This window comes from Hyperolius riggenbachi, chromosome 8, assembly GCF_040937935.1.
Source record: "Hyperolius riggenbachi isolate aHypRig1 chromosome 8, aHypRig1.pri, whole genome shotgun sequence".
NCBI classification, from domain to species: domain Eukaryota; kingdom Metazoa; phylum Chordata; class Amphibia; order Anura; family Hyperoliidae; genus Hyperolius; species Hyperolius riggenbachi.
This window is the reverse complement of record NC_090653.1, coordinates 297,215,684-297,238,967: the sequence shown is the minus strand read 5'-3', so window position 1 is coordinate 297,238,967 and position 23,284 is coordinate 297,215,684. Positions and strand designations below refer to the sequence as shown.

Sequence of the window (23,284 nt, the reverse complement as noted above, 5' to 3'; positions counted from 1 at the left end):
TGCTGCTGGGGTGTCTGGCTCACTGCTTTCTCTAATGTTAGATAGTCCTCTCCTGAGGTATCACTATGCTCTCCCCTGCAGACACATGCAGCTTGGCAGACTGGAGTCCTGTCTGTGGGTGCTGCTGGGGTGTCTGGCTCACTGCTTTCTCTAATGTGAGATAGTCCTCTCCTGAGGTATCACTATGCTCTCCCCTGCAGACACATGCAGCTTGGCAGACTGGAGTCCTGTCTGTGGGTGCTGCTGGGGTGTCTGGCTCACTGCTTTCTCTAATGTGAGATAGTCCTCTCCTGAGGTATCACTATGCTCTCCCCTGCAGCCACATGCAGCTTGGCAGACTGGAGTTCTGTCTGTGGGTGCTGCTGGGGTGTCTGGCTCACTGCTTTCTCTAATGTGAGATAGTCCTCTCCTGAGGTATCACTATGCTCTCCCCTGCAGCCACATGCAGCTTGGCAGACTGGAGTCCTGTCTGTGGGTGCTGCTGGGGTGTCTGGCTCACTGCTTTCTCTAATGTTAGATAGTCCTCTCCTGATGTATGCTCTTTCCTGCAGACAGCTGTACTTGGGGGTCCTCACTAGAACGTTCTTCTCCTTCAGGACAAGCTATAATCCTTTTCACAGGCCCTCTCTTCCTTCAGCACTCACTCTCTGCCCACCATGTGACCAACCTCTCTCCTCTAGCACAACAGCCCTCCCCCCTGCTCAAAACCAACTTTATTGTCCTAGAACGAAACAGACAGACATGTTCTGAGAGCACACACCCTCTCTGTTCAAGGAGTGTAGCATGCAGCAGTAGATAATTATTTGACTTGTTGTCCCACACAAATATGCATTTAAGAACCACTAGTATGCACTGTCATTATTGAGTGGGTTACAATCTGGCTTTAGGAAATATCACAGCTGTGAACCAGCCCTCACACATATCTGCAACGATCTGCTCACGGCAAGAGACAGGGGTCGATGTTCCATCCTGATTTTGCTCGACCTTTCAGTGGCTTTTGACACAGTTGATCAGGAAATCTTGCTTAACAGGCTACAAGAGTACTGTGGCACAGGCATGCTCTCACGAGTAATAACAACTGTGTCAACACTAAAATTCGTAATTTAAAGGAGCATTCATTAGCTCAGGCAGTGGCGTAGCTAAGGAGCTGTGGGCCCCGATGCAAGTTTTACAATGGGGCCCCCCATGCACTCTATACATAGCAATTGAAACGGCGCACTAAAAGCTGCCAATGGCAACTACAATGTCAGAGGTGCAAGAAGATGATGGGAAATAGTTTGTTAATGGTTTCCACTATTCAAAGTATATATATAAATGATTATTATGAGCACAGGACCAATATAGAGCTAATACTGTAGTTGAGGGAGGGCCATTCGGGGCCCCTCTGGCCCAAGAGCCCCGATGCGGTCGCTACCGCTGCACCCCCTATTGCTACGCCCCTGAGCTCAGGTGTGTGACGGGGACATAAGGGGTTAGTTACCCACAATACCGCATCCTCTCTGCGCTCCAAGTAGCTTGCACACGTTGCAAGCCTCATCACCAGGCACTTCCTGCTTCCGGCTTGAGGGAGGAAGTGCCCGCAGTGAAGCTTGCAACGCGTCCAATAGGATGTGTGCAAGCTATTTGGAGCGCAGAGAGGACGCGGAATTATGGGTAACTAACCCCTTATGTCCCCGCCGCATGACGCAAATAACAGCAATCGCAGAAAGTGTTACATGCACCATTTTGGCACGATTCTCGAGCGATCCCGGTACAATGCTTAAACAAGCACTGATCGCAATCGCCAGGAATCGCGAGAGTGTACAGTGATTTTACCACGCTAATCGCGGTACAATCACCCGCGCTACTTTCAGGTGTGACATATATCTATGCGCTTTGAATTCTATGGAAGAAAAACGCTTTTCAAATATTACTGTATTTTATAATTGTATTGCAGAGCTTTGGCACCATCTAGTGATGTTTTAACATAACTGCTTTATAATAATCAGATTCTAATCTAGTTTTTCAAAACGTGTTTCTCTCAGGCACTTGGATGCCATCTTGTGGTGAGATTGCAGGACTACAGTCTTTCTTCGTTCAGTAATCACATTCCTGCTCTTACCGTTGGTTTCTTCCCTTCTTTCAGTAAAGTTTTCCTGCGAAGCGGGCCTTCCATGGCGATAACTCCAGATGAGCTTCCTAGGATGCAGCTACACGCCCCCACAGGGCTGGAAACGAGAGAGAGAGAGAGAGAGAGAGAGGGACAGTAAGGAACGCTCGCCACAGAGAAGCCACTAGTTCATTACACGGCGTAGAATGGAAGGTTGTTATTACATTTACTGGCTGCCTCTCACACTTATCCTATGGATTGGGGTTACCGCATTGATCGATCCGCTTCAGAATCAGCTTCAAGATCCTATGTCTGTCCTACACATCTATGTGCAAGCCCTGCTCCAACCTAGTCAGCAGATACACACCTGGCTGCCCACTTAGCTCCTCCAACAACTTTCTCCTAACCACCCAACGCATCTCACACTCCCATGCTCGACTACAGGATTTCACTAGAGCTGCCCCCATCCTGTGGATCTCTCTCCCACTGCCCATCAGGCTTTCCCTCTCCTTCAACACCTTCAAACAAGCCCTCAAAACTCACCTCTTCAAGAAGGCCTACCCCACCTTAATGCTGCCCTAACTCTCTTGAAAACCTCTTTATGCAGCTCCCTCCTATCATGTCACCACCCCCTCCTTCTAGATCGTAAGCCTTCTAGTGCCCTCCCTTCTTGTGTATTGTACTTGATCATGCATCCTGCTCACAGAACAACGCAAACTTGTGAACTAATAGACTTTACACTTTATAATGGTGGAATCACAGTAAGTTTTACACATCAATTCAATCCATATTGCTCCTGTTTCCAAGTGTAACTTGAAAAAACTACTGTATTTTTAGGACAATAAGAATCACTTTTTCTCCCCCATCACTTTTTCTCTTATAGTCCAAAAGCAGGGAGTTCCTGACTTGTGATCACCTGCTAATACAAACTCCAACCCACCACAATGTCAGGGACTCTCTGTACTGTGCCCATACAGAGGAGGACACAAGGACATATAGGGGCATAGAGGAGGAAACAAGGAGGACACAAAGGGGCATAGAGGACACAAGGGGGACACAAAGGGGCATAGAGGAGGAAACAAGGAGGACACAAAGGGGCATATAGGAGGACACAAGGGGGACACAAAGGGGCATAGAGGAGGACACAGGGGGGACACAAAGGGGCATAGAGGAGGACACAGGCAGACACAAAGGGGCATAGAGGTGGACACTAGGGGGACACAAAGGGGCATAGAGGTGGAAACTAGGGGGACGCAAAGGGGCATAGAGGAGGACACAGGGGCACAGAGGAGGACACATGGGGAACACAAAGGGGCACAGAGGAGGACACATGGGGGACACAAAGGGGCAAAGAGGAGGACACGGGCACAGAGGAGGACACAAAGGGGCACAGAGGAGGACACATGGGGGACACAAAGGGGCATAGAGGAGGACACAGGGGCACAGAGGAGGACACATGGGGGACACAAAGGGGCATAGAGGAGGACACATGGGGGACACAAAGGGGCATAGAGGAGAACACAGGGAGACAAGAGGTACAAGGGGGCATCAGGTACAAAGGGGGCATAATCCACAAGATGCCCTTTTCCCCCCTGGTTTTAGTCCTCTAAACCTAGGTGCGTCTTATGGTCAGGAGTGTCTTATAGTCTGATAAATACAGTAATTGCCCCAATGCCATGTGTGCAATCTCCAAGGTCCAGACTAGCTAGACTAGGCTGCAGGATCTGCACTGTATACAGCGTGTGATGTCACTACACAGCTCTGCCTGGGGCCACAGCTATACATACGAGATACACATGGCCCCAGGACGCAGCACAGTGCACAATCCCACCACCATACACCATACAACACGTTTCCACTATCGGGGTACTCACCGGCCTCCGGGGTGCATCCAGGCACTGGAGCGCTCAGAGCGTGTGGAGCTGGAAGACAAACACACAACAACATACGTGTGCGCTACACAGATTGCACGGAAACTCGAAACAATGTCCAAAGATCATTCACCATCAGATACAGTGTAACAGCTTATACTGTACATACTGGAGGCACCATAATATTTACATACCAGTCATGATGTAAGTTTATTATATTAGCGATCTAGGCTTCTTATAAGCGCATCTAAGTAGAAGTACACTAACAGTTTAATCAATAACATCTCATAAATCATCGTCCAAGATCGTGATGTAACCCCCTTCCTTTACATGCTAAGCCCCGCCCATCAGAATGGAAAAAACCTGTCATATTCAAAGTGCATTGAGAATCCATTGATTTCGACTTTTGTAGAAAGTGGAGAGATGAGGGTCTCGTGCAAAAACCGATATGAGGAGGGACGCGTGTAATAACCAATATGAGGAAGGTCTTGTGTAATAACTGATATGATGAGAGTCTTGTGTAATAACCGATATGAGGAGGGTGTCGTGTAATAACCGATATGAGGAGGGACTCATGTAATAACCGATATGAGGAGGGTGTCGTGTAATGACCGATATGAGGAGGGACTCGTGTAATAACCGATATGATGAGGGTCTCGTGTAATGACCGATATGAGGGGGGTCTCGTGTAATAACCGGTATGAGGAGAGTCTCGTGTAATAACCAATATGATGAGGGTCTTGTGTAATAACCGATATGAGGGGGGTCTCGTATAATAACAGATATGAGGGGGGTCTCGTGTAATAACTGATATTCCTCCTCATTTGTCCCTCTTTTAGGACTTTGTCCCTCTTTCTATATAAATATATATATTTCTCTACTAAAAATGTGTTCGACTCTAAACTTTATTCCCATCCTTTACATTTATATATTACTAATTTTAAAATATGAAGGAAAATGAACCAGGATAGGAAGGACCAGTGTGGTTTGACTTATAAAACAACATTTTTCTTCTGAAGTTTTTATGGTATGTGTGACTAGGGGTGTGATGGGGCGTGAACAGGGGTGTGGCAGGGGCGTAGCTTAAGTGTCCCTCTTTCTCATCTCAAAAAGTTGGGAGGTATGTGTGTAATAACCGTTATGATTAGGGTTTCGTGTAGTAACCGATATGAGGGGGGTCTTGTGTTATAACTGATATGAGGGGGGTCTCGTGTAATAACCGATATGAGGGGGTCTCATGTAACCGATATAAGGGGGTCTCATGTAACCGATATGAGGGGGTCTCATGTAATAACCGATATGAGGAGGGTCTCGTGTAATAACCGATATGAGGAAGGTCTCGTGTAATAACCGATATGAGAAAGGTCTCGTGTAATAACCGATATGATGAGGGTCTCGTGTAATAACTGATGAGGAGGGTCTCGTGTAATAACCGATATGATGAAGGTCTCGTGTGATAACCGATATGAGGAAGGTCTCGTGTAATAACCAATATGATGAGGGTCTCGTGTAATAACTGATGAGGAGGGTCTTGTGTAATAACTGATATTATGAGGGTGTCGTGTAATAACCGATATGAGGAGGGTCTCATGTAATAACTGATGAGGGTCTCGTGTAATAACCAATATGAGGGGGGTCTCGTGTAATAACCGATATGAGAGTCTCTTGTAATAACCGATATGAGGAGGGTCTCGTGTAATAACGGATATGAGGGGGGTCTCGTGTAATAACCGATATGAGGGGGGGTCTCGTGCAATAACCGATATGAGGAGGGTCTCGTGTATTAACCGATATGAGGAGAGTCTCGTGTAATAATCGATATGAATAGGGTCTCGTGTAATAACTGATATGAGGAGGGTCTCTTGTAATAACTGATATGAGTAGGGTCTCATGTAATAACTGATATGATGAGGGTCTCGTGTAATAACCGATATGAGGAGGATCTCGTGTAATAACCGATATGAGGAGGGTCTCGTGTAATAACTGATATGAGGGGGGTCTCGTGTTATAACCGATATGAGGGGGGGTCTCGTGCAATAACCGATATGAGGAGGGTCTCGTGTATTAACCGATATGAGGAGAGTCTCCTGTAATAACCGATATGAGGAGGGTCTCGTGTATTAACCGATATGAGGAGGGTCTCTTGTAATAACTGATATGAGGAGGGTCTCATGTAATAACTGATATGATGAGGGTCTCGTGTAATAACCGATATGAGGAGGATCTCGTGTAATAACCGATATGAGGAGGGTCTCATGTAATCAGTGCAGGAATCTCACAGATTGTCCTCCGATTTCTCATCAATATGAAACATAGAAGAATCTGAAGTTCTGCCATTTTATACACAGCGGGGATGGGAGGAGGCACAGATAACACAGAGAACAGATTCACACATTGAGGGAGAAGAGGGTGAATTAAACACAAATCGCCAACATCCGGATATGCGGTCTGTGATGTCACTGCTGCGGCGCAATCCGCTGACAATAAACATGACATCACACCTTTATCTCTACAGACAATCCTCATTTATATCTCATCTCCAGCGTGATTTATAGAATCGTGATTAGAAATGTCGCTCCCCTGATTCGACCTCCCACGTCTGCCTAACGGTGCCAATTACCGACACCAAGAATCGCCAGCACTATCACATCAATGCCATCGGACTGCAAGAAAAATCCATGTCCCAAATAAACCGTGACCAATTCTAACAGTGATTATTTGAAGACAATGTAGTCCATTGGAAAAAACATTTCTTATAATTGGTTGTGATGGAAAGGAAGTGCAGATTGGTTCGTTGATGGTGAAATAATCGATGAACATTTTATTTCTGATGGCATTTATCTGATCGCTCAGGTGATTCTTCACTGAAAATTGTACCATTTGTGCCCACTAACCATGCAATCTTGATTGTGGAATCTTGCCAAATCTATATACCGTAGAAGGAGGAGGTTGGACTGAGTAGATAGATCAGGCCGTCCCTCACATTACACAGAAGAGGTAAGATTGTACAATCCAGATTGAATCATGAGTGGGCACCTGGAATTAGCGTAGGTGTGAATTAGCGGTAGGATTTTTAGTGAATGAACATGTATACAATCATGTGATTCAGATCGTATTGTATGACAATCAATGGTAAAGAATGGCATTATGGTGGATTGGTGAAGAATGGCATTATGGAGGATTGGTGGATTGGTGAAGAATGGCATTATGGTGGATTGGTGAAGAATGGCATTATAAAGGATTGGTGAAGAATGGCATTATAAAGGATTGGTGAAGAATGGTATTATGGAGGATTAGTGGATTGGTGAAAAATGGCATTATAAAGGATTGGTGAAGAATGGCATTATGGAGGATTAGTGGATTGGTGAAAAATGGCATTATAAAGGATTGGTGAAGAATGGTATTATGGAGGATTGGTGAAGATTGGCATGATAAAGGATTGGTAGATTGGTGAAGAAAGGCATTATGGAGGATTGGTGGATTGGTGAAAAATGGCATTATGGAGGATTGGTGAATTGGTGAAGAATGGCATTATGGAGGATTGGTGAAGAATGGCATTATAAAGGATTGGTGGATTGGTGAAGAATGGTATTATGGAGGATTGGAGGATTGGTGAAGAATGGCATTATAAAGGATTGGTGGATTGGTGAAGAATGGCATTATAAAGGATTGGTGAAGAATGGCATTATGGAGGATTGGTGGATTGGTGAAGAATGGCATTATGGAGGATTGGTGGATTGGTGAAGAATGGCATTATAAAGGATTGGTGAAGAATGGCATTATAAAGGATTGGTGAATTGGTCAAGAATGGCATTATGGAGGATTGGTGGATTGGTGAAGAATGGCATTATGGAGGATTGGTGAAGAATGGCATTATGGAGGATTGGTGGATTGGTGAAGAATGGTATTATGGAGGATTGCTGAATTGGTGAAAAATGGCATTATGGAGGATTGGTGAAGAATGGCATTATAAAGGATTGGTGGATTGGTGAAGAATGGCATTATAAAGGATTGGTGGATTGGTGAAGAATGACATTATAAAGGATTGGTGAAGAATGGCATTATGGAGGATTGGTGAATAATGGCATTATGGAGGATTGGTGAAGAATGACATTATAAAAGATTGGTGAAGAATGGTATTATGGAGGATTGGTGGATTGGCAAAGAATGGTATTATGGAGGATTGGTGGAGAATCGTATTATGGAGGATTGGTGGATTGGTGAAGAATGGCATTATAAAGGATTGGTGGATTGGTGAAGAATGGCATTGTAAAGGATTGGTTAGGAATGGCATTATGGAGGATTGGTGAATAATGGCATTATGGAGGATTGGTGAAGAATGACGTTATAAAACATTGGTGAAGAATGGTATTATGGAGGATTGGTGGATTGGCAAAGAATGGTATTATGGAGGACTGGTGGATTGGTGGAGAATGGCATTTTGGTGGATTGGTGAAAATTGGCATTATGGAGGATTGGTAGATTGGTGGAGAATGGCATTTTGGTGGATTGGTGAAAATTGGCATTATGGAGGATTGGTGAATTGGTGAAGAATGGCATTATAAAGGATTGGTGGATTGGTGAAGAATGGCATTATAAAGGATTGGTGAATTGGTGAAGAATGGCATTATGGAGGATTGGTGGATTGTTGAAGAATGGCATTATAAAGGATTGGTGAAGAATGGTATTATAGAGGATTGGTGAAGAATGGTATTATGGAGGATTGGTGAAGAATGTCATTATAAAGGATTGGTGAAGAATGGTATTATGGAGGATTGGTGAAGAATGGCATTATATGGAGGTATTATGGAGGATTGGTGAATTGGTGAAGAATGGCATTTTGGAGGATTGGTGAAGAATGGCATTATAAAGGATTGGTGAAGAATGGTATTATGGAGGATTGGTGAAGAATGGCATTATATGGAGGTATTATGGAGGATTGGTGAATTGGTGAAGAATGGCATTTTGGAGGATTGGTGAAGAATGGCATTATGGAGGATTGGTGAAGAATGGCATTATGGAGGATTGGTGAAGAATGGTATTATGGAGGATTGGTGAAGAATGGTATTATGGTGAATTGGTGAAGAATGGTATTATGGTGGATTGGTAAAGAATGGCATTATAAAGGATTGGTGAATTGGTGAAGAATGGCATTATGGAGGATTGGTGAATTGGTGAAGAATGGCATTATGGAGGATTGGTGAAGAATGGTATTATGGAGGATTGGTGAAGAATGGCATTATAAAGGATTGGTGAAGAATGGTATTATGGTGGATTGGTGAAGAATGGCATTATGGAGGATTGGTGAAGAAGGGCATTATAAAGAATTGGTGGATTGGTGAAGAATGGCATTATAAAGGATTGGTGGATTGGTGAAGAATGGCATTATAAAGGATAGGTGGATTGGTGAAGAAGGGCATTATAAAGGATTGGTGGATTGGTGAAGAATGGCATTATAAAGGATTGGTGGATTGGTGAAGAATGGCATTATAAAGGATTGGTGAAGAATGGCATTATGGAGGATTGGTGGATTGATGAAGAATGGCATTATGGAGGAGTGGTGAATTGGTGAAGAATGGCATTATGTAGGATTGGTGAAGAATGGTATTATGGAGGATTGGTGAAGAATGGCATTATAAAGGATTGGTGAAGAATGGTATTATGGTGGATTGGTGAAGAATGGCATTATGGAGGATTGGTGAAGAAGGGCATTATAAAGAATTGGTGGATTGGTGAAGAATGGCATTATAAAGGATTGGTGGATTGGTGAAGAATGGCATTATAAAAGATAGGTGGATTGGTGAAGAATGGCATTATGGAGGATTGGTGAAGAAGGGCATTATAAAGAATTGGTGGATTGGTGAAGAATGGCATTATAAAGGATTGGTGGATTGGTGAAGAATGGCATTATAAAAGATAGGTGGATTGGTGAAGAATGGCATTATAAAGGATTGGTGGATTGGCGAAGAATGGCATTATAAAAGATAGGTGGATTGGTGAAGAATGGCATTATAAAGAATTGGTGAATTGGTGAAGAATGGCATTATAAAGAATTGGTGGATTGGTGAAGAATGGCATTATAAAGGATTGGTGGATTGGTAAAGAATGGCATTATGGAAGATTGGTGGAGTACGTTTTTCATGCATATCGGGAATAGTTGGGGTTCTGGTTTAGATGTGATCGTAAATTGTATTCTTTTATACTGTGGGCTGATTAAATACATCATTCTCTTTCAATTTGAATGATCTTATCTAAAATACATTAATTCGCCAAAACCGCACTGTTACAGGGCACCTTTATACATGTTCCTGGGTGGAGGGATAAGGGGTGATAATCCAACAACTGGGAACTCCATCTCTGAGGAAAGACCCATCACTAAAGGGAAAAACCAGAGGCTGGAACAACAGAGGGGGCGGAGTGTGCTGTACTATTAGGTAAAGAGGGGCGGAGTGTGCTGTGTTATCAGGTAAAGAGGGGGCGGGGTGTGCTGTACTATTAGGTAAAGAGGGGGCGGAGTGTGCTGTGTTATCAGGTAAAGAGGGGGCGGGGTGTGCTGTGTTATCAGGTAAAGAGGGGGCGGAGTGTGCTGTTTTATCAGGTAAAGAGGGGGCGGGGTGTGCTGTGTTATCAGGTAAAGAGGGGGCGGGGTGTGCTGTGTTATCAGGTAAAGAGGGGGCAGAGTGTGCTGTGTTACCAGGTAAAGAGAGGGTGGAGTATAGTGTGTTATCAGGTAAAGAGGAAGCGGAGTGTGCTGTGTTACCAGGTAAAGAGGGGCGGAGTGTACTGTTACCAGGTAAAGAGGGGCGGAGTGTGCTGTGTTACCAGGTAAAGAGCGGCAGAGTGTACTGTTACCAGGTAAAGAGGGGCGGAGTGTGCTGTGTTACCAGGTAAAGAGCGGTAGAGTGTACTGTTACCAGGTAAAGAGGGGCGGAGTGAGCTGTATTATCAGGTAAAGAGAGGGTGGAGTATGTTGTATTACCAGGTAAAGAGGGGGCGGAGTGTGCTGTGTTACCAGGCAAAGAGGAGGCGGAGTGTGATGTGTTATCAGGTAAAGAGGGGGCAGAGTGTGCTATGTTATCAGGTAAAGAGGGGACGGAGTGTGCTGTGTTACCAGGTAAAGAGAGGGCGGAGTATAGAGTATTATCAGGTAAAGAGGGGGCAGAGTGTGCTGTGTTATCAGGTAAAGAGGGGGCAGAGTGTGCTGTGTTATCAGGTAAAGAGGGGGCAGAGTGTGCTGTGTTATCAGGTAAAGAGGGGACGGAGTGTGCTGTGTTACCAGGTAAAGAGAGGGCGGAGTATAGAGTATTATCAGGTAAAGAGGGGGCAGAGTGTGCTGTGTTATCAGGTAAAGAGGGGGCAGAGTGTGCTGTGTTATCAGGTAAAGAGGGGGCGGAGTGTGCTGTGTTACCAGGTAAAGAGGGGGCAGAGTGTGCTGTGTTATCAGGTAAAGAGGGGACGGAGTGTGCTGTGTTATCAGGTAAAGAGGGGACGGAGTGTGCTGTGTTACCAGGTAAAGAGGGGACGGAGTGTGCTGTGTTACCAGGTAAAGAGAGGGCAGAGTATAGAGTATTATCAGGTAAAGAGGGGGCAGAGTGTGCTGTGTTATCAGGTAAAGAGGGGGCAGAGAGTGCTGTGCTATCAGGTAAAGAGGGGGTGGAATGTGCTGTGTTATTAGGTAAAGAGGGGGCGGAGTGAGCTTTATTACCAAGTAAAGAGGGCGCGGAGTGTGCTGCTACCAGGTAAAGAGAGGGTGGGGTATAGAGTAGTATCAGGTAAAGAGGGGCGGAGAGTAGTGTGTTATCAAGTAAAGAGGGGGCGGAGTATAGTGTATTATCAGGTAAAGAGGGGGCGGAGTGAGCTGTGTTACCAGGTAAAGAGGTAGCGGAGTGTGCTGTATTATCAGGTAAAGAGGGGGCGGAGTATAGTGTATTATCAGGTAAAGAGGGGGCGGAGTATAGTGTATTATCAGGTAAAGAGGGGGAGGAGTATAGTGTATTATCAGGTAAAGAGGGGGCGGAGTATAGTGTATTATCAGGTAAAGAGGGGGCGGAGTAAGTTGTATTACTAGGTAAAGAGGGGGCGGAGTGTGCTGTATTACCAGGTAAAGAGGGAGCGGAGTGTGCTGTATTACCAGGTAAGGAGGGGGCGGAGTGTGCTGTATTACCAGGTAAAGAGGGGGCGTGGTGTATTGTGTTACTAGGTAAAGAGGGGGCTGAGTTTGCTGTATTATCAGGTAAAGGAGTGGGGGGGAGGGTTAAGTCAAGGAAAGGTACTGGGGTCACCCCCGGGTCTACTATGATCTCTAGGTCTCCTACCATCTCTGGGTCTTCCCTCCCCCATCACAGTGACCCCTCCCCCACCACAGTGACCCCTCCCGTGTCTCTTCCCCATCAGTGACTCCTCACCCTCCAGAGTTTCCTCCTCACCACAGTGACCCCCTCCCATGTCTCCTCCCCATCAGTGACCCCTCCCCCTCCAGAGTTTCCTCCTCACTACAGTGACCCCTCCCATGTCTCCTCTCCTTCAGTGACCCCTCCCCCACCACCACAGTGACGCCCTCCAGAGTCCCCTCCCCCTCCACAGTGATTGCAGTTCTTGCTGAAGCACAGGTGAGATGTAACTGAGAAGAGAAGTTAGAGGACAGACCCAGCACCTCGATGTACCTGTACACACAGCTGCGGCTTCGGGGAGAGTTTCGTACCGGGACCCTCCAGTTGGGACCCAGCGTGGCATACATACGGCCCCTGTTTTGCAAATTTAAATGTAAGTTCCACAGACCGTGCAGAGGATGCAAGAAAATAAAACACATGCAGATATCTCCAAATAACTGTTTATAAAGGACACTCCGGCATTATAAGAGAAAGCGTGAAATCCTGAGCGGCCTGCGGGGGGACATGCTGTGCTGGGAATGCTTCCAGTAATGTCTGAAGAAAAGAGACTACTGCTGACAAACGGAGGCTGCCCTGAGAGACCCCCTACCTAGTCCTTACACTAACCTCCCCCCATCTACTCCTAACACTGACCTACCTCCCCCCTACTCCTACACTGACCACCCCCTAACTTACTGCTAACACTAACCTACCCCCCCCCCCCCTACTCCTAACACTGACCATCCCCTAACTTACTGCTAACACTGACCTACCTCCCCCCCTACTCCTAACACTGACCACCCCCTAACTTACTGCTAACACTAACCTACCTCCCCCCCTACTCCTAACACTGACCTACCTCCCCCCTACTCCTACACTGACCACCCCCTAACTTACTGCTAACACTAACCTACCTCCCCCCCTACTCCTAACACTGACCTACCTCCCCCCTACTCCTACACTGACCACCCCCTAACTTACTGCTAACACTAACCTACCTCCCCCCCTACTCCTAACACTGACCACCCCCTAACTTACTGCTAACACTAACCTACCTCCCCCCCCACTCCTAACACTGACCACCCCCTAACTTACTGCTAACACTAACCTACCTCCCCCCTACTCCTAACACTGACCACCCCCTAACTTACTGCTAACACTAACCTACCCCCCCCCTACTCCGAACACTGACCACCCCCTAACTTACTGCTAACACTAACTTACCTCCCCCCTACTCCTAACACTAGCCTACCCCTACCGACTTCTAACACTAACCTACCTCCCCCCCTACTCCTACACTGACCACCCCCTAACTTACTGCTAACACTAACCTACCTCCCCCCCTACTCCTAACACTGACCACCCCCTAACTTACTGCTAACATTAACCTACCTCCCCCCTACTCCTAACACTGACCACGCCCTAACTTACTGCTAACACTAACCTACCCCCCTCTACTCCGAACACTGACCACCCCCTAACTTACTGCTAACACTAACCTACCCCCCCCCCTACTCCGAACACTGACCACCCCCTAACTTACTGCTAACACTAACCTACCTCCCCCCTACTCCTAACACTAGCCTACCCCTACCGACTTCTAACACTAACCTACCTCCCCCCCTACTCCTACACTGACCACCCCCTAACCTACTCCTAACACTGACCACCCCCTAACTTACTGCTACCTCCCCCCTACTCCTAACACTAACCTACCCTTACCTACCCCTAACACTAACCACCTCCTAACCTACTCCTAACACTAACCTACCTCCCCCTACTCCTTACACTAACCTACCTCCCCCTACTCCTTACACTAACCTCCCCTTACCTACTCCTAACACTAACCTACCTCCCCCCTACTCCTTACACTAATCTCCCCTTACCTACTCCTAACACTAACCTACCTCCCCCCTACTCCTTACACTAACCTCCCCTTACCTACTCCTAACACTAACCTACCTCATCCCCTACTCCTTACACTAACTCTCCCCCTACCTACTCCTAACACTAACCTACCTCCCCCAAACTCCTTACACTAACCTCCCCTTACCTACTACTAACACTAACCTACCTCCCCCTACTCCTTACACTAACTCTCCCCCTACCTACCAGTGGCGTAGCTAAGGAGCTGTGGGCCCCGATACAAGTTTGACAATGGGCCCCCCCCAAGCACTCTATACATAACAATTGATATGGCGCACCAAAACCTGCCAATGGCAACTACAGTGTCAGAGGTGCAAGAGAAGCATGGGAAACAGTTTCTTAAGGATTACCAGTATTCAAAGTATCTATAGAAGTCATTATTATGGGCACAGGACCAATAGAGAGCTAATACTGTAGTTGGGGGAGGGCCCTTCAGGGCCCCTCTGGCCCAAGGGCCCCGATGCGGTCGCTACCTCTGCAACCCCTATTGCTACGCCCCTGCTACCTACTCCTAACACTAACCTACCTCCCCCTACTCCTTACACTAACTCTCCCCCTACCTACTCCTAACACTAGCCTACCCTTACCTACCCCTAATACTAACCACTCCCACCTACTCCTAACACTAACTCTCCCCCTACAAACTCCTAACACTAACCTCCTCCCACCTACTCCTAACATTAACCATCTCCCTACCTACTCCAAAAAACTAACCATCACCCTACCTACTCCTAACACTAACCTATCTCCACCCTACTCCTAACACTAACCTACCCCCTGCCTACTCCTAATACTATCCTCCTCCTACCTACTCCTAACACTAACCTCTCCCCCTGCCTACTCCTAACACTAACCTCTCCCCCTGCCTACTCCTAACACTAACCTCCCCCTAACTACTCCTAACACTAACCTCCCCCTAACTACTCCTAACACTAACCTATCTCCACCCTACTCCTAACACTAACCTCTCCCACTGCCTACTCCTAACACTAACCACTTCCACCTACTCCTAACACTAACCTCCCCCTAACTACTCCTAACACTAACCTATCTCCACCCTACTCCTAACACTAACCTCTCCCACTGCCTACTCCTAACACTAACCACTTCCACCTACTCCTAACACTAACCTCCCCCTAACTACTCCTAACACTAACCCACACCTACCTACTCTTACTACTAACCCACGCCTACCTACTCCTAACACTAATCTCCAGTAACTTACCCCGCCTTCACAGCGTCTTCAGCTATATCCAGTGTCCAAGTTTCCTAGCGGCCACCCATAGTTCTGGGTACCTCTCTCTACCAGCCCTACCCCAGAGCCCATCCTCGGAGTGCAGCTCAGTAACAATCGTATGCTGGATTGGCCGGCTTCCACAGGCATAAAGGCAGGATCTGCACTCGTTGCTCAGCAATGATGCATTATGGGAAATACAGGCAAGCTCATGGGAAGATGAACATTTGCAGATACAGTCTGTTTTTCGGATGGCAGAACATTACTTTACAAGGAACAGAAGAGTGACTGCGGGAGGCCGGGGGGACACAGAACAGCAACGGGACACACAGGACGGGCGACAGACATCGACACAGGAAAATCTACATGTTATCTCATGTCTGGTTCCCTCCGACCTATACTACTATGTCCTGCCAGCAGCCAGATACATGCCTCTACCCCAGCTTTCATTCATCCGCCTGTCCCCTTACTTCCTGTCACTGCTGTCTGTGCCCCTCACTTCCTGTCACTGCTGTCTGTGTCCCCTCACTTCCAGTCACTTCCTGTCTGTGCCCCCTCACTTCCTGTCACTGCTGTCTGTGTCCCCTCACTTCCTGTCACTGCTGCCTGTGTCCCCTCACTTCCTGTCACTGCTGTCTGTGTCCTCTCACTTCCTGTCACTGCTGTCTGTGTCCCCTCACTTCCTGCCACAGCTGTCTGTGTCCCCTCACTTCCTGTCACTGCTGCGTCCCCTCACTTCCTGTCACTGCTGTCGTTGACCCCTCACTTCCTGTCACTGCTGTGTCCCCTCACTTCCTGTCACTGCTGTCTGTGTCCCCTCACTTCCTGTCACTGCTGTCTGTGCCCCCTCACTTCCTGTCACTGCTGTCTGTGTCCCCTCACTTCCAGTCACTTCCTATCTGTGCCCCCTCACTTCCTGTCACTGCTGTCTGTGTCCCCTCACTTCCTGTCACTGCTGCCTGTGTCCCCTCACTTCCTGTCACTGCTGTCTGTGACCTCTCACTTCCTGTCACTGCTGTCTGTGTCCCCTCACTTCCTGCCACTGCTGTCTGTGTCACCTCATTTCCTGTCACTGCTGTCTGTATCCCCTCACTTCCTGTCACAGCTGTCTGTGTCCCCTCACTTTCTGTCACTGCTGCGTCCCCTCAATTCCTGTCACTGCTGTCGTTGCCCCCTCACTTCCTGTCACTGCTGTGTCCCCTCACTTCCTGTCACTGCTGTCTGTGTCCCCTCACTTCCTGTCACTGCTGTCTGTGCCCCCTCACTTCCTGTCATTGCTGTCGTTGCCCCCTCACTTCCTGTATGTGTCCCATCACTTCCTGTCACTGCTGTCTGTGTCCCCTTACTTCCTGTCACTGCTGTCTGTGTCCCCTCACTTCCTGTCACTGCTGTCTGTGTCCTCTCACTTCCTGTCACTGCTGTGTCCCCTCACTTCTTGTCACTGCTGTCTGTGCCCCCTCACTTCCTGTCACTGCTGTTGTTGCCCCCTCACTTCCTGTCACTGAAGTCTGTGTCCCCTCACTTCCCGTCACTGCTGTCTGTGTCCCATCACGTCCTGTCACTGCTGTGTCCCCTCACTTCCTGTCACTGCTATCTGTGTCCCATCACTTCCTGTCACTGTTGTCTGTGCCCCCTCACTTCCTGTTCCCTCACTTCCTGTACAGTCACTCACCTCTCCAAGGCAGACGAGACGTCGTCACCGAACTCTGAGCTTTCGCTGCTCCCTGATCACAAATAAAGGAGAGATAAGAAGGAGCGTCAGTGGCTGCTTATTGTATTCAGGAAGGAACTGTACAAATACAATCTCTACATGATGAATTCATACATTATTACACAAACTCCTCCTCTCCTGTGTCCCCCAACTCTCCGGCCGGGACCCACTAGCAGAGCTTTCTCTAAGCACTCGTGATTTGAAAAGCTCCTGCTAATGTAATGCTATTGCTATGTGTGAGATCTCACCTAAGCTTCTCCCATCGCATTGCATTAGCAAGAGCTTCTCATATCACAGGCGGTTACAACAGGCTGCTAGTGGGTCTAGGGCTTGGACCGCAGGTGTCAAACACAAGGCCCGCAGACTGAATGCGGACCTCCATGCCATTGTATGTGGCCCCCGAGAGCTTCCAATGTCCATCATTGTAAGCAAAAGAAAGACAGCACACTGCCTTCCCCTCCAGAGGAGCGAACCGGTGACACCACACAGCCTTCCCCTCCAGAGGAGCGCACCGGTGACACCACACTGCCTTCCCCTCCAGAGGAGCGGACCGGTGACACCACACTGCCTTCCCCTCCAGAGGAGCGCACCGGTGACACCACACTGCCTTCCCCTCCAGAAGAGCGCACCGGTGACACCACACAGCCTTCCCCTCCAGAGAAGCGCACCGGTGACACCACACTGCCTTCCCCTCCAGAGGAGCGCACCGGTGACACCACACAGCCTTCCCCTCCAGAGAAGCGCACCGGTGACACCACACTGCCTTCCCCTCCAGAGGAGCGCACCGGTGACACCACACTGCCTTCCCCTCCAGAGGAGCGCACCGGTGACACCACACAGCCTTCCCCTCCAGAGAAGCGCACCGGTGACACCACACTGCCTTCCCCTCCAGAGGAGCGCACCGGTGACACCACACAGCCTTCCCCTCCAGAGAAGCGCACCGGTGACACCACACTGCCTTCCCCTCCAGAGGAGCGCACCGGTGACACCACACTGCCTTCCCCTCCAGAGGAGCGCACCTGTGACAGCACACTGCCTTCCCCTCCAGAGGAGCGCACCGGTGACACCACACTGCCTTCCCCTCCAGAGGAGCGCACCGGTGACACCACACAGCCTTCCCCTCCAGAGGAGCGCACCGGTGACACCACACTGCCTTCCCCTCCAGAGGAGCGCACCGGTGACACCACACAGCCTTCCCCTCCAGAGGAGCGCACCGGTGACACCACACTGCCTTCCCCTCCAGAGGAGCGCACCGGTGACACCACACTGCCTTCCCCTCCAGAGGAGCGCACCGGTGACACCACACTGCAGTCCCCTCAAGAGGAGCGCACCGGTGACACCACACAGCCTTCCCCTCCAGAGGAGCGCACCGGTGACACCACACTGCCTTCCCCTCCAGAGGAGCGCACCGGTGACACCACACAGCCTTCCCCTCCAGAGGAGCGCACCGGTGACACCACACTGCCTACCCCTCCAGAGGAGCGCACCGGTGACACCACACAGCCTTCCCCTCAAGAGGAGCGCACCGGTGACACCACACAGCCTTCCCCTCCAGAGGAGCGCACCGGTGACACCACACTGCCTTCCCCTCCAGAGGAGCGCACCGGTGACACCACACAGCCTTCCCCTCCAGAGGAGCGCACCGGTGACACCACACAGCCTTCCCCTCCAGAGGAGCGCACCGGTGACACCACACAGCCTTCCCCTCCAGAGGAGCGCACCGGTGACACCACACAGCCTTCCCCTCCAGAGGAGCGCACCGGTGACACCACACTGCCTTCCCCTCCAGAGGAGCGCACCGGTGACACCACACTGCAGTCCCCTCAAGAGGAGCGCACCGGTGACACCACACAGCCTTCCCCTCCAGAGGAGCGCACCGGTGACACCACACTGCCTTCCCCTCCAGAGGAGCGCACCGGTGACACCACACAGCCTTCCCCTCCAGAGGAGCGCACCGGTGACACCACACAGCCTTCCCCTCCAGAGGAGCGCACCGGTGACACCACACTGCCTACCCCTCCAGAGGAGCGCACCGGTGACACCACACAGCCTTCCCCTCAAGAGGAGCGCACCGGTGACACCACACAGCCTTCCCCTCCAGAGGAGCGCACCGGTGACACCACACTGCCTTCCCCTCCAGAGGAGCGCACCGGTGACACCACACAGCCTTCCCCTCCAGAGGAGCGCACCGGTGACACCACACAGCCTTCCCCTCCAGAGGAGCGCACCGGTGACACCACACAGCCTTCCCCTCCAGAGGAGCGCACCGGTGACCCCACACTGCCTTCCCCTCCAGAGGAGCGCACCGGTGACACCACACTGCCTTTCCCTCCAGAGGAGCACACCGGTGACACCACACTGCCTTCCCCTCAAGAGGAGCGCACCGGCGACACCACACATCCTTCCCCTCCAGAGAAGCGCACCGGTGACACCACACTGCCTTCCCCTCCAGAGGAGCGCACCGGTGACACCACACTGCCTTCCCCTCCAGAGGAGCGCACCGGTGACACCACACAGCCTTCCCCTCCAGAGGAGCGCACCGGTGACACCACAATGCCTTCCCCTCCAGAGGAGCGCACCGGTGACACCACACAGCCTTCCCCTCCAGAGGAGCGCACCGGTGACACCACAATGCCTTCCCCTCCAGAGGAGCGCACCGGTGACACCACACTGCCTTCCCCTCCAGAGGAGCGCACCGGTGACACCACACTGCCTTCCCCTCCAGAGGAGCGCACCGGTGACACCACACTGCCTTCCCCTCCAGAGAAGCGCACCGGTGACACCACACAGCCTTCCCCTCCAGAGAAGCGCACCGGTGACACCACAATGCCTTCCCCTCCAGAGGAGCGCACCGGTGACACCACACTGCCTTCCCCTCCAGAGGAGCGCACCGGTGACACCACACAGCCTTCCCCTCCAGAGGAGCGCACCGTCACTACAGGGCCTCTTTACTGCATTCTGCCATATGTCTCTACAGGGCCTCTACTGCATTCTGCTATATGTCACTACAGGGCCTCTTTACTGCATTCTGCTATATGTCACTACAGGGCCTCATTACTGCATTCTGCTATATGTCACTACAGGGCCTCTTTACTGCATTCTGCTATATGTCCCTACAGGACCTCTATACTGCATTCTGCTATATGTCACTACAGGACCTCTTTACTGCATTCTGCTCTTTGTCACTACAGGGCCTCTTTACTGCATTCTGCTATATGTCACTACAGGGCCTCTTTACTGCATTCTGCTATATGTCACTACAGGGCATCTTTACTGCATTCTGCTCTTTGTCACTACAGGGCCTCTTTACTGCATTCTGCTATATGTCACTACAGGGCCTCTTTACTGCATTCTGCTATATGTCCCTACAGGACCTCTATACTGCATTCTGCTATATGTCACTACAGGGCCTCTTTACTGCATTCTGCTATATGCCACTACAGGACCTCTTTACTGCATTCTGCTATATGCCACTACAGGACCTCTTTACTGCATTCTGCTCTTTGTCACTACAGGGCCTCTTTACTGCATTCTGCTATATGTCACTACAGGGCCTCTTTACTGCATTCTGCTATATGTCACTACAGGGCATCTTTACTGCATTCTGCTCTTTGTCACTACAGGGCCTCTTTACTGCATTCTGCTATATGTCACTACAGGGCCTCTTTACTGCATTCTGCTATATGTCACTACAGGGCATCTTTACTGCATTCTGCTCTTTGTCACTACAGGGCCTCTTTACTGCATTCTGCTATATGTCACTACAGGGCATCTTTACTGCATTCTGCTCTTTGTCACTACAGGGCCTCTTTACTGCATTCTGCTATATGTCACTACAGGGCCTCTTTACTGCATTCTGCTCTTTGTCACTACAGGGCCTCTTTACTGCATTATGCTATATGTCACTACAGGGCCTCTTTACTGCATTCTACTATATGTCGCTACAGGGCCTCTTTACTGCATTCTGCTATATGTCACTACAGGGCCTCTTTACTGCATTCTGCTATATGTCACGACAGGGCCTCTTTACTGCATTATGCTATATGCCACTACAGGGCCTCTTTACTGCATTCTACTATTTGCCACTACAGGGCCTCTTTACTACATTCTACTATATGTCACTACAGGGCCTCTTTACTGCATTCTGCTATATGTCACTACAGGGCCTCTTTACTGCATTCTACTATATGTCACTACAGGGCCTCTTTACTGCATTCTGCTATATGTCACTACAGGGCCTCTTTACTGCATTATGCTATATGTCTCTACAGGGCCTCTTTACTGCATTCTACTATTTGCCACTACAGGGCCTCTTTACTACATTCTACTATATGTCACTACAGGGCCTCTTTACTGCATTCTGCTATATGTTACTACAGGGCCTCTTTACTGCATTCTGCTATATGTCACTACAGGGCCTCTTTACTGCATTACTCTATACGTCACTACAGGGCCTCTTTAGTGCATTCTGCTATATGTCACTACAGGGTCTCTTTAATGCATTCTACTATATGTCACTACAGGGCCTCTTTACTGCATTCTGCTATATGTCACTACAGGGCCTCTTTACTGCATTCTGCTATATGTCACTACAGGGCCTCTTTACTGCATTCTGCTATATGTCACTAAAGGGCCTCTTTACTGCATACTGCTATATGTCACTACAGGGCCTCTTTACTGCATTCTGCTATATGTCACTACAGGGCCTCTTTACTGCATTCTGCTATGTGTCACTACAGGGCCCCTTTACTGCATTCTGCTATATGTCACTACAGGGCCTCTTTACTGCATTCTGCTATATGTCACTACAGGGCCTCTTTACTGCATTCTGCTATATGTCACCACAGGGCCTCTTTACTGCATTCTGCTATATGTCACCACAGGGCCTCTTTACTGCATTCTGCTATATGTCACTACAGGGCCTCTTTACTGCATTCTGCTATATGTCACTACAGGGCCTCTTTACTGCATTCTGCTATATGTCACCACAGGGCCTCTTTACTGCATTCTGCTATATGTCACTACAGGGCCTCTTTACTGCATTCTGCTATATGTCACTACATGGCCTCTTTACTGCATTCTGCTATATGTCACTACAGGGCCTCTTTACTGCATTCTGCTATATGTCACTACAGGGCCTCTTTACTGCATTCTGCTATATGTCTCTACAGGGCCTCTACTGCATTCTGCTATATGTCACTACAGGGCCTCTTTACTGCATTCTGCTATATGTCACTATAGGACTTCTTTACTGCATTCTGCTATATGTCACTACAGGGCCTCTTTACTGCATTCTGCTCTTTGTCACTACAGGGCCTCTTTACTGCATTCTGCTCTTTGTCACTACAGGGCCTCTTTACTGCATTCTGCTCTTTGTCACTACAGGGCCTCTTTACTGCATTCTGCTATATGTTACTACAGGGCCTCTTTACTGCATTCTGCTATATACCACTACAGGGCCTCTTTACTGCATTACTCTATACGTCACTACAGGGCCTCTTTAGTGCATTCTGCTATATGTCACTACAGGGTCTCTTTAATGCATTCTACTATATGTCACTACAGGGCCTCTTTAGTGCATTCTGCTATATGTCACTACAGGGCCTCTTTACTGCATTCTACTATATGTCACTACAGGGCCCCTTTACTGCATTCTGCTATATGTCACTACAGGGCCTCTTTACTGCATTCTGCTATGTGTCACTACAGGGCCTCTTTACTGCATTCTGCTATATGTCACTACAGGGCCTCTTTACTGCATTCTGCTATATGTCACTAAAGGGCCTCTTTACTGCATACTGCTATATGTCACTACAGGGCCTCTTTACTGCATTCTGCTATATGTCACTACAGGGCCTCTTTACTGCATTCTGCTATATGTCACTACAGGGCCTCTTTACTGCATTCTGCTATATGTCACTACAGGGCTTCTTTACTGCATTCTGCTATATGTCATTACAGGGCCTCTTTACTGCATTCTGCTATATGTTACTACAGGGCCTTTTTACTGCATTCTGCTATAGGTCACAACAGGGCCTCTTTACTGCATTCTGCTATACGTCACTACAGGGCCTCTTTACTGCA

At 48.9% G+C, this 23,284-nt stretch overlaps 1 protein-coding gene across 3 annotated transcripts in view; it reads right to left on the bottom strand.

Moving 5' to 3' along the window:
- The window catches only part of RALGPS1 (Ral GEF with PH domain and SH3 binding motif 1), a 574,444-nt gene that overhangs the window by 16,306 nt on the left and 534,854 nt on the right, over window positions 1–23,284 (bottom strand). For 2 of the 3 annotated variants that reach the window (XM_068249198.1, XM_068249199.1), the window contains exons 15-18: window positions 17,162–17,213; window positions 12,624–12,704; window positions 3,964–4,011; window positions 2,102–2,207 (exon numbers count right to left, since the gene is read on the bottom strand). In XM_068249198.1, coding sequence (XP_068105299.1) covers window positions 2,102–2,207; window positions 3,964–4,011; window positions 12,624–12,704; window positions 17,162–17,213 — 287 coding nt within the window. The remainder of the gene's footprint in view (window positions 1–2,101; window positions 2,208–3,963; window positions 4,012–12,623; window positions 12,705–17,161; window positions 17,214–23,284) is intronic. The other variant, XM_068249200.1, reaches the window with a different exon arrangement.